The sequence below is a fragment of the Anabrus simplex genome, chromosome 2 (genome assembly GCF_040414725.1).
Source record: "Anabrus simplex isolate iqAnaSimp1 chromosome 2, ASM4041472v1, whole genome shotgun sequence".
NCBI classification, from domain to species: Eukaryota; Metazoa; Arthropoda; class Insecta; order Orthoptera; family Tettigoniidae; genus Anabrus; species Anabrus simplex.
In genome coordinates this window covers 55004068-55021609 of record NC_090266.1, presented here as the reverse complement: position 1 = coordinate 55021609, position 17542 = coordinate 55004068, and the positions used below count along the sequence as shown (strand labels likewise).

At 38.3% G+C, this 17542-nt stretch overlaps 1 protein-coding gene across 1 annotated transcript in view; it reads left to right on the top strand.

Moving 5' to 3' along the window:
- Gas8 (Growth arrest specific protein 8) overlaps positions 1-17005 on the top strand; it is a 175231-nt gene extending 158226 nt beyond the window's left edge. The window contains exons 8-9 of the mRNA XM_067142334.2: positions 1021-1230; positions 16776-17005. Coding sequence (XP_066998435.2) covers positions 1021-1230; positions 16776-16997 — 432 coding nt within the window. The 3' untranslated portion in view covers positions 16998-17005. The remainder of the gene's footprint in view (positions 1-1020; positions 1231-16775) is intronic.
- The last annotated feature ends 537 nt before the right edge of the window (positions 17006-17542 follow it).

Below are 17542 nucleotides of genomic sequence, written 5' to 3'. Positions count from 1 at the left end.
GCCTGCAGTGTAATATCTTGGAACTTGAAAAATAGATGCAATGAGTATGGTATGAAAATTACCCTTTCCAAGACTAAATTGATGTCAGTTGGTGAGAAATCTAAGGGAAATGAATGTCAGATTGAGGATACAAATCTGGAACAGGTAGATAGTTTCAAGTATTTAGGATGTGTGTTCTTCCCGGATGGTTGTATTGTAAGTGAGATTGAATCAAGGTGCAGTAAAGCTAATGCAGTGAGCTTGCAGTTGTGATCAACATTATTCTGTAAGAATGAGCTCCTGGACAAAACTATCTTTACATCAGTCTGTTTTCAGACCAACTTTGTTTTATGGGAGTTATTTATTAGCTAGAAGTAACAGATATGAAAGTAGCGAGAATTATTGCTGGTACAAGTAGGTGGGAACAATGGCAGGAGGGTTTTGGAATGAGGAGATAAAGGCTAAGTTAGGAATGAACTTGGTGCATGAAGCTGTACTCATAAGCCGGCTTTGGTAGTAGGGTCATGTGAGGCAAATGGAAGAGGCTTGGTTACCTAGGAGAAAAAATTCTCTGTTATGGAGGGTAAGAGGAATAGTGGGAGACAAAGATGATAATGGTTAGATTCAGTTTCTAACGATTTAAAAATAAGAAATATAGAACTAGACGAGGCCACAGAAATAAAGGATTGTAGTGGCGATTAGTGAATTTACATAGGCTTGCAGACTGAATGCTGAAAGGCATAACAGTCTATAATGAAGATGTATGTTGAAGCACAGCTGGCAAAAGGAATAAGGCTGCAGCGAGTTAAACAGGCTATGATAACAGCCTTTAAAAAAAAAAATTTAAAAAAAAACTGTTTAAAAGAAACATGAACTTTGGTTGAGATTTTTATATTTCACTTATGTTTTATACTGTACTTAAATACAGTACTGTTTTTTATATTAATACAGGCCTAATTATTTGCAAATTAAAGCTATCAGAGATTTTACTGTATATATATATATATATATAATAATTTACAATTTTTTTCTGTTCCTTAGATACAGGATGAGCGTAATGAACTGCGAAATCGTTTCAAGCAAGCCCTCATGGATATGCAGGAAAAGATTGGGTTGAAGACTGCCGTACTGGAGAGAAAAATTATTGCTCTTTCTCAGGCTCTTGAGGCAAAAGATGCTCAGATAGCAGATGTAATTACTGAAGCAAACTTAGACCCCATTTCTACGGCTAAGCTTCATAAAAAACTTGAGGTATGTACAAAAATAATGGAAAGAAACAAGTGAAATATTTCTAGTGGTATATAGAAAGATGGGAATGCACAGTAGGATGGGCACAGACATGGACAGTCTCCACATTTTCAGATAGATCTCTCCTCATCAAGACGGTTTTTGGAGACACCGAGGTTCCAGAATTTTGTCCCGCAGGAGTTCTATTACATGCCAGTAGATGTACCGACATGGAGCTTATGGGTAGGAAAAGGAGAGAGTGAAAAGTGAAGATGTATACAAATGGTAAAATAATAGGAACACAGGACAAACAAACTAGGAAAGAAAGGAGTCTTAACAAGTCAATAACTTATATGTAATGGGAAGGAACAAGTGAAAATTATATATAACAAAATAGGAACACATATTGAGCTAAACACAATGACAGATTACTGTGGGAATTCTTTATATTAAATTAAACCTAAAACTCTCAAACTGGTTTCATTTACATGTGGTATTGTTTAATGTATCAATCAAACATCAGTGATCAGGAACAACATTACCTTAGACCACCAGCTGATTTGGTCAGTCGATGGGGCTGGGAACTGCTGTACCATCCACCATACTTCCTGGACTGAAGCCCTTGTGACTTTGACTTGATTCCTAAGATGAAGGAACCACTTTGTGGCATTCGTTTCAGAACTGTACCAGAGATCCATCGGGCAGTAGTAGACCGCTCCATTCAAACTATCAACACAAAAGGTGCTGCTATAGGTATCCTGACTTCCGTATCACTGGCAATGGGTTGTACACAATGCTGGTGACTACTTTGAAGGACTGTAAAACTTGGTAAAATGTATCTCTTTTGTATCTTGTTTAGTGCTACAGCCCTTGTAGACCCTTGGCCTTCTCTGTTGACTGCTTTGGTTCTCCATCTTCTAACTCCCATCCTTCTCAAGTCCTCCTCCATATTTTCCAACGTTCTGATCCTTGGTCTTCCCCTCATATGACATCCTTCTGGTTTCCCATCAAAAACTTTCTTTACTGTCCTGTTCTCTGCCATTCTTTCTACATGTCACAATCATCGCAGTCTACCGCTCTTTATTTCTGTTACTATATCTGGTTTATTAAGCTCTCTGATTTCCTTATTATTCCTGATTCACCAAAGTCCACCATCCTTCACTTTCCTAAGTATCTTCCTTTCCCATCTCTGTAACAACTCCTCATCACCTTGTGTCGTAATTCAAGTCTCCAAACCATACATCACCACACCGCACTATTGTGCGATAAACAGTCGGCCTCCAATTCCTACTAAGGCTTCTTGCTTTAAATGCTTTGCTTAAGGCAAAGTAACTCCTATTACCAGCTGCTATCCTAGCATGTATTTCTTCTCTCATATCATTGTTTTCAGCTACCATGGACTCTAGATATTTAAAGCCCTTGCAGCATTCATATTCTTTCCCATTCAAATTCACACATTTTGCTGCTTCATTATACATTTTTCTAGACGTTAACATGTACAGTACTTGGTTTTTGACTGATTGTCAGTTCTATCTCAGCCCCATATTTTTTTAAGTTTTCCCACACTTCTCTTTCAGATCCAGTTTCCTTCTAGACAGCAAATCAATATCACCTGCATATGAAAGTTCTTGTGCCACTCGATAAAGCATTATTCCACCTGGGTTGCTCTCTTGTATTATTCGCATTACCCTCTCCAAGGCAATGTTAAACACAAGGGCGGAGAGTAGTGATGAAAATACCAGTGTCTCTGCTGACACTGGTGTGCACACCACCCGTGCCAAAACACCGGTGTCGCAGCACTGTCAGTGCCACGATGACAACTTATTCATTCGACTCGTATAAAAATGTTTATACTTCTTGTATTGACAAAGAAAGGAACTACACATAGATATACCATAATTTGTATTAATATTTACATGCAAAATACTACTAAATAACCCTCAAATAAGTTTTCCATTCACATTCAAGAACAGTATTTTTTTCACTTTATTCGCTGACAGTCAGTCAGTGAAAATTTGACCAACTTTCAAAAACACACCTTCGGCAGGCGTGGATGTTGCTAGAACACACAACTTCCGGACAGCTAAATAGTAAATTTTGGGATACTAAAGCTTTCTTCCCAACCACCATTTTAACGGATATGCCTGCCTAGCTATTAAGGGGTCTTCCGGGTACGACGAAGCATATGCCGGTTTAAACATGTTATCGTCGATTTGAACAATATACAAGATTTACAAATATCTCACACTGCTGTGTATTGGTTTCTATCATCTGGAGTGAAGGGCTAGATTTTCGTCTGTCTGCCATTGACACGAAATTCAAGACAATCAATAATATAACGAAAGAGAATAAAGCATAGCGTGGCACGGTCCGGCAGCACTTGGTAGGAAGGGGTGACCAGTAGGTACTGTAGAAGCGATCTGTCCTGGCGCACTGCCATTGACACCGGCACGGACCTTAGAATCACTGGCCTGTACGTGCTATGCCGTTCGCACGAGGCAGCCACGTGGCGACACACAATAGTACTTCGTTCCGCAACAGTGCCAGCCGCCAGTGCCCGCCATAGTGTTCGATGTACTCATGGAAAAACAGGCTTGATTGATGTGTGTTCTTGTCCTTACTAACGATATAAGTAAGGTCAATATTCACGTCACAAACCTTTTTACTCTTGTAAACATTTCACAGATTTATTTTTATGGCAGTGCCACTGGCACTGGTTCATTTTAAATCGTGGCACCTTGCCTACTATGCTGTCTCCGGCACTCATGTCAAAGCACGGTGCCAGTGGCTTCCTTACATCACTAGTGGAGAGTATAGCACCCTGTCGCAATCCTTGGTTAACTTCAAAAGCTTTTGATAAAGTACCCTCAACCTTTACTTTACATAATGTTGGTGCCAAAATAGAGTCTCCGTGGCTCAGGTGGCAGCACGCCGGCCTCCCACCGCTGGATAACTTGGTTCAAATCCCGGTCACTCCATGTGAGATTTGTGCTGGACAAAGCGTAGGTGGGACAGGTTTTCCTCCGGGTACTCCAGTTTTCCCTGTCATCTTTCATTCCAGCAACATTCTCTACTATCATTTCGTTTCTTCTGTCGGTCATTAATCATTGCCCCAGAGGAGTGCAACAGGCCTCAGCAGCCGGCACAATTCCTATCCTCGCCGCAAGTTGGGGGCTTCATTCATCCCATCCCTGACCCGGTCATTGACTGGAAAACAGGTTGTAGGTTTTCAATGTTGTTGCCAGAGTCATTTGAACCAATCTTGTCAGTTTGTTAGGTATTTCTGCCTCTTTCATTGCCTTCCATAGCTGATCCCTTCTGATACTATCATATGCTTGTTTAAAATCAATAAACAGCTGGTGAACATCAATGTTATACTCATTACATTTTTCAGATTCATAGTAGAAATCTGGTCCATAGTAGATCTCTTAATTCTGAATCCACACTGGTAATCTCCTAGATATTCTTCACTGGACGAGTTGGCCGTGCGGTTAGGGGCCCGCAGCTGTGAGCTTGCACTCGGTAGATAGTGGGTTCGAATCCCACTGTCGGCAGCCCTGAAGATGGTTTTCTATGGTTTCCCTTTTTCACACCTTAATTAAGGCCACATCTGCTTCCTTCCAACCCCTAGCCCTTTGATATCCCATCATCACCATAAGACCTATCTGTGTCGGTGCAACGTAAATCCACTAGCAAAAAAAAAAAAATTAAAAAAAAAAATCCTCAATGTTTGGTCTCAGCCTCCCAGCTATGATTTTGCTAAAACTTCATAAGCAATACATAGCAGTGCTATTCCTCTATAATTCCCACAGTCTGCTTTATCATTCTTCTCATGTGTAGGGCAGAGTATTGCTATATTCCATTGCTCTGGAATTTTCTCCTTTTGCCATATCTCTACCATAATCTCATGCAGCCACCTTGTTAGTTTCTCACCTCCATATTTGATAATTTATTCTGTAATGTTTTCTTCTCCTGGCACCTTATTGTTTTTAAGAGCCTTAATTCCATCTTTAACTTCTTGCAATGTAGGTTCCTTGATTGATTCTAGGTCCACCTCTTCTCTGCTTTGTTCCTACCCCATCTCTGTCCATCTTCAACCCCACCTTCATATACTGATTCCGTATTTTGCAATTCACTAAAATACTCCACCCATCTGTCTAACATATGATCTTTACTTCCAATCAGATTTCCCTCCGTATCTTCACAGAAAACTGCTCTGAATAGAAATCCTTTCTTTATATCTTTAACCCTTATATGAAACTCTCTAGTTTCCTGAGCAGTCTTTCTCTCTTCTTACTCCTCAGTCCACTGTTTCTCAAATTCTCTTTTTCTTCCTACATTCATTTTCTGCTTTCTTTCTCTTCTCCCTGTATTCTTCTACAGTAGTTCTTGTTTTTCTCTGTAACATTCTCCTTCTTGCTTCATTCCTTTCTTCAATTTTCATCAAACGAGTGCTGAATTCTCAATTGTTTCTTTCTGTCTGAAATAGTTTTTACCATTTTGTATATTATATCTTTAACCATTTATCACCTTACTTCAATACTGTCTCCTGTCCAATCTTCCATTTCATCAAGGCTATTTGTCAAAACCGTTGCAAATCGCTGTGCTATATTTTCATCCTTTCTTGATTTAGCATCATCAAACCTGGGTATAACAGCTCTCTCAGTCTCTCTGTAGTTGGCTATCCTTTGCCTGATTTGACTCTTACCAGATAATGATCACTATCTCCATCTGTGCCTCGACAACTATCCACTTCCGGGTCATCTGAAACATGGCGTCCTTCTAATAAGCACATGGTCAATTTGGTTTCTTTGTGATCCCATCGGGGGAGCACCATGTTACTTTGCTTATATTCTTCCTTTACATCCATGTGCTTTTAATAAGCACGTTATTACCCATAGCAAAATCAATGAACCTTTTACCATTATCCTTCGAAACCTCCTACAAACACTCCTTTCCAGCTGTTTTCCTGTAAGCAGTTTCTCTTTGCACTTGGGTGTTGAAGTCCCCTATAACCACTTTACTATCAAACTTTGCCACTTAGTGCCAATTCTTGTTCTAGTTCATAAACAATATCTTTTTCTGCTGTCTCTGTATCTTCTGTTGGTGCATTTGTACACATGAAAGATATATTTAAGAAGCAGGCTTTTACTTGAAGAACACAAATTCTATCATTAATGGGCTTAAAGTTCAATATGATATTCTTATATGCATTATCAACAAGGAACCCTGTACCTCCATATCCTGTTTTCACAGCTATACGACAAGGTGTGTGTCCCAGTTCCAAGTATCTACTTCCATTCCATTTTATCTCTTGTATTGCTACCACCATCACATTATATTTCTTCATTTCCTTCTTTAGATTCAGTAATCCTCCAGGTTGACTCAGTCTTCTCACATTCCATGTCACAAAATACCAATTTATGTGCCTTTTTCATTGCCAGGGTCGTTATCCATTACATCCGTCAGATTTCCTTTGTCTTTTGGTTCTGTGACAAGCGCCTTGTTTTCCAGGGTAGGGTTGTTGACACCACGCCCAGCCACCAACCTGGAGGACCAGGGTACTGCTCTTAGTCTGTCTCTTAGACCTGTCCAGCTTGGGTGGCCCTACCAGGAGCCGTAGCTCCTGCTGGCATAGCTCCAGGGGTCATTTGAGCACGGAAACCTTCAGAAACACCCACCTTTGTCAAGGTGGCAGTACCTGCAGGAGGTTTCTTTGTATCAGTTGTAATTAAATAGTTGCCACTATTAAAGTTCCAACCTTCATACATTGCAAGAAAGCAGAAATGTTAAAAAATAAATTATGATAACTTTTCAGTTCTACTACAGCAGAACCAGTAGCTTTACCAGTTCTGGATGAGGTACTTTCTTACCTCTCTGGTACTTCCAAAGGCATTCCATCGATGTTCTTGATATTAAACACAAGCATTCCTTCAAGTGCCCCTGTAGGGCATCTTTTCAGTAAATGCAAAGATGTACATATTCCCCCCCTTAAGATGTTGAGAATTAGTGATGAATAGTGATGTAAGGAAGGCACTGGCACCGTGCTTTGGCACCGGTTCCAGAGATGGCTTGGTAGACACGGTGCCACAATTTAAAGTGAACCAGTGCCAGTGGCACTGCCATAAAAATAAATCTGTGAAACGTTCACAAGAATAAAAAGGTGTGTGACGTGAATATTGACCTTATTTATACCTTTAGTAAGGACAGGAACACACATCAATCAAGTCTGCTTTTCCATGAGTACATCGAACGGTATGGCGGATTGGCGGGCACTGGCAGCTAGCACTGTTGCCGAATGAAGCACTGTTGTGTGTGGCCACATGACTGCCTCGTGCGAACGGCACGGCACGGCACGTACAGGCCAGTGCTTCTCAGATCCGTGCCGGTGTCAATGGCAGTGCGCCAGGACAGGTCGCTTCTACAGTACCTACTGGTCACCCCCTCCTACCAAGTAATGCCAGACCGTGCCACGCTATGCTTTATTCTCTTTCGTTATATTATCGATTGTCTTGAATTTGGTGTCAATGGCAGACAGACGAAAATCTAGCCCTTCACTCCAGATGATAAAAACCAGTACATAGCAGTGTAAGATATTTGTAAATCTTGTATATCATTCAAATCGACGATAACATGTTTAAAACGGCATATGCTTCGTCGTACCTGGAAGACCCCTTAATAGCTAGGCAGGAGATCCGTTAAAATGGTGGTTGGGAAGAAAGCTTCAGTATCCCAATCTTTACTATTTACCTGTCTGGAAGTTGTGTGTTGTAGCAACATCCTAGTCTGCCAAAGGTGTGTTTTCGAAAGCTGGACAAATTTTCACTAACAGACTGTCAGCGAATGAAGTGAAAAAGAATACTGTTCTTTAATGTGAATGGAAAATTTATTTGAGGGTTGTTTTTTAGTATTTGGATGTAAATTTTTACTAACAGATGAAACAGACTGTCAGCAAATAAAGTGAAAAAAATACTGTTCTTGAATGTGAATGGAAACTATATTTGAGGGTTATTTTGTAGTATTTTGCATGTAAATATTAATATAAATTATAGTATATCTGTGTGTAGTTCCTTTTTCTGTCAATACATGAAGCATAAACTTTTTATACGAGTCCAATGAATAAGTAGTCACCGTGGCACTGACAGTGCCACGGCACCGGTGTTTTGGCACAGTGACGCGTTTGGCACTGCCACTATGCACACCAGTATCAGCAGAGACACTGGAGTTTGCATCACTAGTGATGAGAATTTTAAGAACCAATTAATTTATTTGTGAAGTAAATGAAAAATGCTGGGCTGGGTAGCTCCGACGGTAGAAAGCTGGCCTTCTGAGCCCAACTTGACAAGTTCGATCTTGGCTCAGTCCAGTGGTATTTGAAGGTGCTAAAATACGTCAGCCTAGTGTCAGTAGATTTATTGGTACGTTAAAGAACTGCTGTGGGACAACATTCCAGCACATTGGCATCTCCGGAAACCATAAAAGTAGTTAGTGGGATGTACAAACAAGAACTTTATTAAATGGAAAATCATTTCAAATGTTTAAAGTCATTAACTAAAATAAAAATGATGGGAAAAGATAATTTCAAAAATTCCAATGTACCATGTTTAGTCTCACCAATGCCTCGATGCTAAAAAAAAAAAAAAAAAAAAATAATGAAAAAATATATTCCTTTTCCTTGCAAACATTGCATTATTCCAGTGTCACCCCACATCCCTCTGGTTACTCCAAACACAGCATTATGAAACAGCAGAGATAACACAGAGAAAAACGCAAATGAAGAGATCACGATAATACAGGGGGATAAAGCAGAGTCTATTACACAGAGGGGCAATGTGGTGGAAAAGTATTAGGTCCGATAAATTGTCGATCATAACAAACAAGAAACTGTTTGAAGTTGGACTCCTTCTGTCCTATGTAATATAAACCCAACGAAACCAACCTTGCTACCGGCAAAGGAAGGAAAGAAATAAGACTTAAACATGAATTTATTTAAAATCAAATGTTCTAATGAAAAATAAATTCATAACAAGGAAAAAAGCCACATAGGTCGTAAATTCTTTTAGAGAGTACTCACAAATGATTGTGTGTGAAGGTTGTCTTCCTAGCGACCTTCATGGGATAATACAGTTTGCATATTTCATTACCAGAGATGGGCTATGGTCCCCACTCATTCTTTTGTCAGGAGAAAACTATTGGCCTAACATCCTGTTTACCTCAGAGATGATAGATTTTGATGTTATTCGAAAATAATATATAATGCACCACATAGAAGGTACAGACCCCGGAGGTAAAAAAGCTCCTCAATAATGACTTAAGGCAAAGAGGAAACTAAAAGAGGGCAGAATTGCATCACATGTAGACAGGTATCAAATGAAAGGAAAAAAGGTAAAGATTTGTGCAGAAAAATAAAATGACTATCTCCAAAAGAGCCCAAAAGTAAAAGGATAAGGTTACCACTAGGTCACACAAAGGCAAGACACAAATGGGATGTAAGGGCGGGTCAGTATAATAAAATATTAATCCAGAGTAAAATAAAAACTAAGGTTGAAATAAATCTTTCTCCTTGATTGTGCATGAAAATCCGATCTGTTCACACTCATCCACACGACAAACATACAAAAATTGGGCATCTTACCAATTCAAAGTACCATGTAGAAATGCACGAAAAGGCAAAGTCACTCAATATAATAATACCAGGGATAATACCGTAGATGGCCCAAATTACCAGAATAGATATGTACAAAACCATGATCTATATAAACACCACAAGGTCTCAAGAAAGCAGCTTTGATGATAAATGCCACGAAGGCATTTACAAAGCAGACTTAGAAACCTTAAGACTGTCCAAGCATAAGACATCGATGAAATCCCTGACAAGAGGTCCAAAATATCAGGCATGTAATAACAGAGATATCATTCACACCAACAATATTGGAATAGACTGTATCGTGCCACAACATTGAAGTGATATATATAAATAAGGTGGGAATTGAGGTAAGAACATACATATAATGCAGCGAGACGTCAAAATTAGGCAAAAATCCAAACAAAGGGTGAAATAATATGGCAATACCTTCAAAGCATAATGTTCAGTTGAACAGTAACCAAAGTGCAACCGGTAAGGCAGAGTACAAAAGGCACAGAATTAATCAAGATAATGTGGACATAAGAGTCACAAACTTACCAAGTTAAGTAAAGATAAAGAATTATAGATTCTGCGCAAATCTCCAGTATAACATCATTTGAATCTATTATAAATGTTAAAATATAGTAAGAAGGCCTGCATCATGTTTCTGGACTCCATATTTTCTTTACTCCAAAGTTCAAAGAAAAAATATCATTAAGAGATTTAAAATCAAGGAGGTAGAAAAGCCAAATATACGAGAGGGGACACTATTACCATTTTGTGACAGTATGATAAACTATCAAGTGTAAGATTGCCAGTAGAGAAAGAAAGCTAAAATTTAGTAACATTAATGAAACATATGTGAAATTGAAGATAAATACAGACAGAGAAGCAGAAGCACCTCACCAGCCCCTAGCGAAAAAAAAAAAAAAAAAGAAAAAAAAAGAATCAGTGATTTCCTTAAGACTAACATTCTGTGAAGAAATTGTAATTTTACTGATTACTTTAAAAACAAGTGATTTGTACTGTAATCATAATTGAGCAAAATGTTTCTCAAGTAACTACAATTGAGTCCAGTTACTATTTCCTTGTATTCTTTCCATCACTGTCAGTGACCTGCATTTAAAGTTGTCGCCGGGGTGGCAGATTCCCTATCAGTTGTTTACCTGGTCTTTCCTTAAATTATTTCAAAGAACTTGGAAATTTATCGAATATTTCCCTTGATAAATTATTCCAATCCCTAATTCCTCTTCCTATAAATTAATATTTGCCCCAATTTATCCTCCTGAATCCAAACTTGATCTTCATATTATAATCTTTCCTAGCTTTAAAAACTCCACTCAAGCGTATTCATCTACTAATGTCATTCCATGCCATCTCTCTGCTGACAGCATGTAACATACCGCTCAGTTGAGTGGTGCGTCTCCTTACTCCTAAGTCTTCCCAGCTCTAAATTTGCAACATTTTTGTAACACTACTCTTTTGTTGGAAATCACCCAGAACAAATCGTGCTGCTTTCCTTTGGATCTCTGCCGGTTCTCATATCAAGTAATTGTGATGAGGGCCCCATACACTCAAATCTTACTCTAATTGGAGTTTTCTAGCACACAAATATGCCAGCCATGCAGCGTAATGGTAGCATGTGTACCTCTAAACTAAAGTGATCAGATGTCCCGTTTTTCAACCAGGTGTCTTTATGTCTGCCTATTTGTCTCATTATGTTAGAAATGATAAGTTGAAAAACTAGTATGTGGGTTCCACCTAGTCAATACCTATAAGTTTATTTACAATTCAAAGTTGTAAAAACATCACATCACAACAACAGGATATTCTTCAGCTGTCTAGAAATAATATTCATATATGTGTTTGCATCATGTCATATCTGTACGCTGACAGAAAATTTCATATTGCACAACATGACCTGACGGCAGTTCATTTCCACTCAATGGTCTGGCTGGCATTAAATTAATTTGATCTACGTTTGTAAATTCGTAATAGTTTTACTTCTAAAATATGAATATATGAAGTTGAACAACAATTTTATTTTTACTTAAAACAAATTTTAAGGACGAGAAGAAATTTTTAATTACATCATCGTCCTTTATTACATAGAACTGTTCAGTGTCAGAGTCATTCTGACTTCATCACACCACATCAAGCAACTTTTTCATCTGATGATGTTTCAGCATAACTTATTTTTAATTTATAAGTATATCATATGAATGTAAATTTTATTCATGTTTTGTAACTTTTAATATATTTAATTTTAATATATTAATATATATTAATTTTAAGTTATTTCTAGACTGCTGAAGATGGCCTAATGCAGCTGAAACATGTCCTGTTGTTCTAATATGTTTTTACAACTTTGAATTGTAAATAAACTCTTAGGTATTGACTAGGTGAAACCAATATACAGTTGAACCTGCTTTATACCTAACTTTGTTCTACGTAATTCGTATTTGTACGTAATTTAAAAACGTGTTAATTAAACCTTATCTATACGTAATCCGTTTGTCGTGAAATTTAACTGAGTTTTGCGTAATTGTAATGAGCACATGCTTTTTTTAAAAGAATGTACTGTATTTATGAAGTTTCCTCTTTGTCGGCATAGGCGGAAGTACAGCGGTCGGGTTTCGGTGCTGAAACAGAACACAAAGAGTTTCGCCGAGTGATTTTGTTGACCGTTACTTACTAGCGGCGTAACAAAGGCCAACTGAGCGAGTCCCCTTCCTTCCTTCTCTACCTTCGTCGTTTTTGACCTTCACAATGCCGGCAAAGATTAAGATATATTACAAGAAAAGTGGGCGGTTTTGGTGCGGAAACAAAAGAAAATACAGTAAATTTGTTTGAATATGACAATTTCTTTCGTGGGAACAACGGAGAAGTAAAATGTCCACGGTGCCGGTATGTGGTGTTTACTTTTGAACAGTAGGTTTTTCATTCAGTTGCTTTTGATTAGTCATGGAAAACAGAAATAGGAAAAGTTATACGAGAAGTGAACGCTAATCCACACAGAACAAAAACTGAAATTGCTTCAGGCCTAGGGATTGCTTATCTCACCCTATGTACAGTCATCAGTAAAAGAAATGCTATTTTGGATGAGTTCTTAAAACTGGGTTCCAAATCGGTAAAGCGCAGCCGTCAGCAAGAAAGAAGGTACGTAGATTTGGAGAAAGCACTTTTCACATGGTTCCAGCAAAAGCGGGCTGCAGCTCTACCAATTAGTGGCGACATGCTGAAGGCAAAGGCGATAGATTTAGCAAAAATGATGAGTATCACTGCTGACTTCAAGGCTTCATCAGGGTGATTTCAAGGATTTATAGATCGTCATGGAATCACAGGGAGAACAATTTGTGTTGACTCAAAAGCTGTGGACGACATCATGGTGCAACACTGGAAAGAAGAGGTTCTGCTGGGTATCTACAGTTGTGATGAGACCGACCTATTCTACAGTCTCATTCCTAATAAAACATTAGCTGAAAACGGTGACTCATGCCATGGAGGGAAGAAAAGTAAAATTCATATAACAGTACTTCTCGCCACCAATGCAGATGGATTTGACAAACTTCCTCCACTTGTGATAGGAAAATCGAAGATCCGAGGTGTTTTAAGGGTGCGAAAACAAATCTATGGAATATGAATTCAAAAGAAATTCTTGGATGACTATGCTGATAATGGAACAGTGGTTGAAAAAACTGGACATTAAAATGAAAAAGAAACAGAAGAAGATCCTTCTTCTTATGGATCGATGTGCAGCACATCCACCTCAAATCGTTCTGGAGAATGTCCAAGTGGAATTTTTCCCTCCTAACTGTACCAGTGTTCTACAACCGCTTGATTTGGGCATCATTGCAAATTTCAAAGTGCATTATAGAAAAATGCTGGTTCAACATTTAATAACACTGAATGATGGCAGGAAATTAACCTCTCTCCATGGACTTTATTTCGGCTGCCTGGAAGTAGGTGTCATCCTCCACAATTAGCAACTGTTTCCGCAAAGCTGGTGTCTTACTAGAAGAGGCTGCCTCTAATGATGATTATGGGGTGAAAATGTGAAAATGCAAGCGAACATTAAATATAATTTAAGGCGGAACTGAGGTCATCAATGCTTACCCCAAGGTAGCCCATCCTGGGAGGGAGGATCCACCGACGTGCGTCAAAACGCTGCACTGGCGAGGGAATGAAAGGCCATGAAATCCTGCCTCGCTCACTTAAAAAGGGAAGTCTGGCCTTGATGTGATTACCAAGTGACCAATCAATGCGCAGGAGCCTCCCTATCACCACCCAGATCCACCAATCAAAACTCTTTATTAAGTCGCGATGTTTTTCAATTTTCCAGAACATAGGCAGACACAAATCGCGAACTTCAGAATTAGTAAGAACATGTTTCTAGAATCGACAGGGGCCAACACACCCTGTTCCAAAAGTCTGCATCACAACCTTTACGGAATGTTACGGATATCATAGAACAATAATAATTTACAATCTAGTAGTTACTTAAGTAGATAAGGGGAATACAAACAAAACATTCCACAATGACATTCTACACCATACAGGCCAGAGGCTAGGTAGGATAATGGAATATGAACTAAATATTCTACCACAACATTCCACATCATACAATAAACATTCCTTAAAAAAATTTACAAATAAAATATTCTACAGCAACAACATTCCACATCATACAGTAAATGTTCCTTAAAAAAATTTACAAATAAAATATTCTACAACAACAACATTCCACATCACACAGTAAATATTCCTTAAAAATGGCCTCCGCATAGGTAAGGTAGAACTCAAAATAACAATGTTGAGTCATCAACCCATTAGTTGCTGAACAGTTCCACCGTCAGTTGTCATAGATAGTGTTGACGACAATGAAAAAGAGAAGTACTGTAGGAGTGAGCTGGTTTGCTCATGCACACAGCGACCAATCCTATGAGGGACTGGCTGTGTTGGGGATGGTGTTACTAACAGTGTTCATATCTCAGTCATTTTCATGTCATAGCCTAGGATGAGACCAAGACAGATCAGCAGACTTGTTCTATCCCATACCAGAAGACGCACTGTGTCTCACTGCGATCCAAATAATAATTTCAGTGAAACTGAGAACACATTGTTTTCATTCAATGCCACAACATTGCGTATTGGGCAAAGATTTAAAGAAAACAACAACAGGGTAGTATTGTAGCAACTAGAAAGTAAAAGTATTGTGTTTTAGGTTTGCTTAGAATCCTGTTGATATAGATATTGATTCCCATAGGGAACTTAAAATATTTGTCCTGAATGAGTAAATTTATAGTACCAATATAATGGTCCGTTATTGGACATTATAAATTTTCCAGCTAACTCATTCTTTGTTGCCTGCGTTTCGCCCTCGTGTGCTAAGTTGGGCTCATTTTTGGAAATGAGACATAGCTCTCATAGTGCATTGGCACCAATATAATGGTCCGTTATTGGACATTATAAATTTTCCAGCTAACTCATTCTTTGTTGCCTGCGTTTCGCCCTCGTGTGCTAAGTTGGGCTCATTTTTGGAAATGAGACATAGCTCTCATAGTGCATTGGCACTGCTGGTGGTTCAAGTAGCCTATGCTGTGGACTCCATGGTATGCACTGGCCTTGCGCCTTGGGAGGTGTGCTAAGTCCCAACTGACGAGCCCAACTTAGCACACGAGGGTGAAACGCAGGCAACCAAGAATGAGTTAGCTGGAAAATTTATAATGTCCAATAATGGACCATTATATTGGTATTAGAATCCTGTAGCGACAACTTAACTTGAATATTCATTTCCAGTTTCTTACAATAGTCCGTCAAAACTACTCCGATTTCTGGATACATATTGTATGTAAACTTTCTACGCCAATATTTTTATTCTCTAATTCATAATTGCCAGGCTGAGTAGTGCAGATGGTAAATCACTGGCTTTCTGACTTCAAGTTGGCAGGTTCGATCCTGGTTCAGTCTAGTTATATTTGAAGGTGCTCATATATGCCAGCCTCATGATGGTAGAATTACCAGCACACAAGAGAATTCCTACAGGAAAAAATTCTGGCACCTCAGCAACTCTGAAGAACACTGAAGTAGTTAGTGAGACGTAGAAACAATAACATCATTATTATTATTATTATTATTATTATTATTATTATTATTATTATTATTATTATTATTATTATTATTATTATTATTATTAATTCTGATTTGAAGAATTATGACTTATGAATGAATGTGAAATAAAACAGCAAAGTGCAGACAGTAGAGGAAATTACTTCTCTAGTGGATGTTATAAAGGGAAAGCAGAAAATTGCTATGCACAACAAAGAGATGGGATGGCTGAAAGAATTCAGCTTTCTAGAGACATTCTTAAGCTAACACTGAGGATTTTATAACTGTTGAAAAAACCTACAACCTGTTTTCCAGTCAGTGACCGGGTCAGGGAGGGAATGAATGAAGTCCCATCTTGCAACGAGGATAGGAATTTTGCCAGCTGCCGAGGCCTGTCGCACTCCTCTGGGGCAATGATTAATGACTGACAGATGAAATTAAATGATATTGGAGAGTGTTGCTGGAATTATAGATGACAGGGAAAACCGGAGTACCCGGAGAAAAACCTGTCCCACCTCTGCTTCGTCCAGCACAAATCTCGCATGGAGTGACCGGCATTTGACCCATGGAACCCAGCGGTGAGAGGTCGACGTGCTGCCACCTGAGCCACAGAGGCTACAATTTTGTAACTGTTATAAAATCAATTTTGACTTTTGTAATCGAAATGCAGAAAATTACATTCACCACCTTTTGTTTTCCTACAATTATTTCTTTCAAGTTTAATAACATTCTTTGAAATATTTTGTTGGATTTAAATTGCTTGTTCTTTTTTTGTTGGGAAATACACATTAATTTTTCATTCTTTTGAATGTTAATTGTGGTCTATGTTTCACAGGAACTCATGGAGAAAAAGAATTCAACAATTAGAGATTTGAAATATCAGCTTACACGTGTATGCAAAGCACATGATGATCTAATAGATACTTACGAAGGTAAACTTGAAGAATATGGTATTCCGAAAGAAGACCTTGGATTCAAACCACTCCGAACCATTCCTCAAATAAGTGTACCAAAACATCGTCCTGGCCCTGCTGGCCTCATTACTTCAAATCGATGAAATTTTATGCGTGTTAAAGATATTGCCAATTATGATAATGATTTATACAGAATAAAATTATTTCATATATATTTTGTTCCTTTTATTTCTACCCAACCTTTGTGAGAATACAGTATGGCTTCTTTATAGCATATAGTCAACAGAATAAAACTAAGTTCTCCAGTTTGTCGAACACTAAATATAACAACTACAACCCTACACTTACCTATAAAAAACACATTATTAAAAGAAGAATAAAAACCAGACTATTAAGGGCTATTAAGAGAAAGAGGAAAATGACTGTAGATAACAAAGAAATAGTGTGTTTTTTATTCTTTGTTTAATAATGTGTCTTTTTACTGGTATGTTATAGGGTTGTAATTGTTATATTTGGTGTTCGACACACTGGAGAACTTAGCTACATTAACAGAGTCAACACAGGAAATTATGGCTTCATTTTTTACAAAATCAGTCAACAGTCATACTGATTGTTTGCTGAGCATTTTGATTTGGTCTTAGCTTGCATTTCTTTGACTGACAGACTGTTTTGAGAAATATATTCCTTT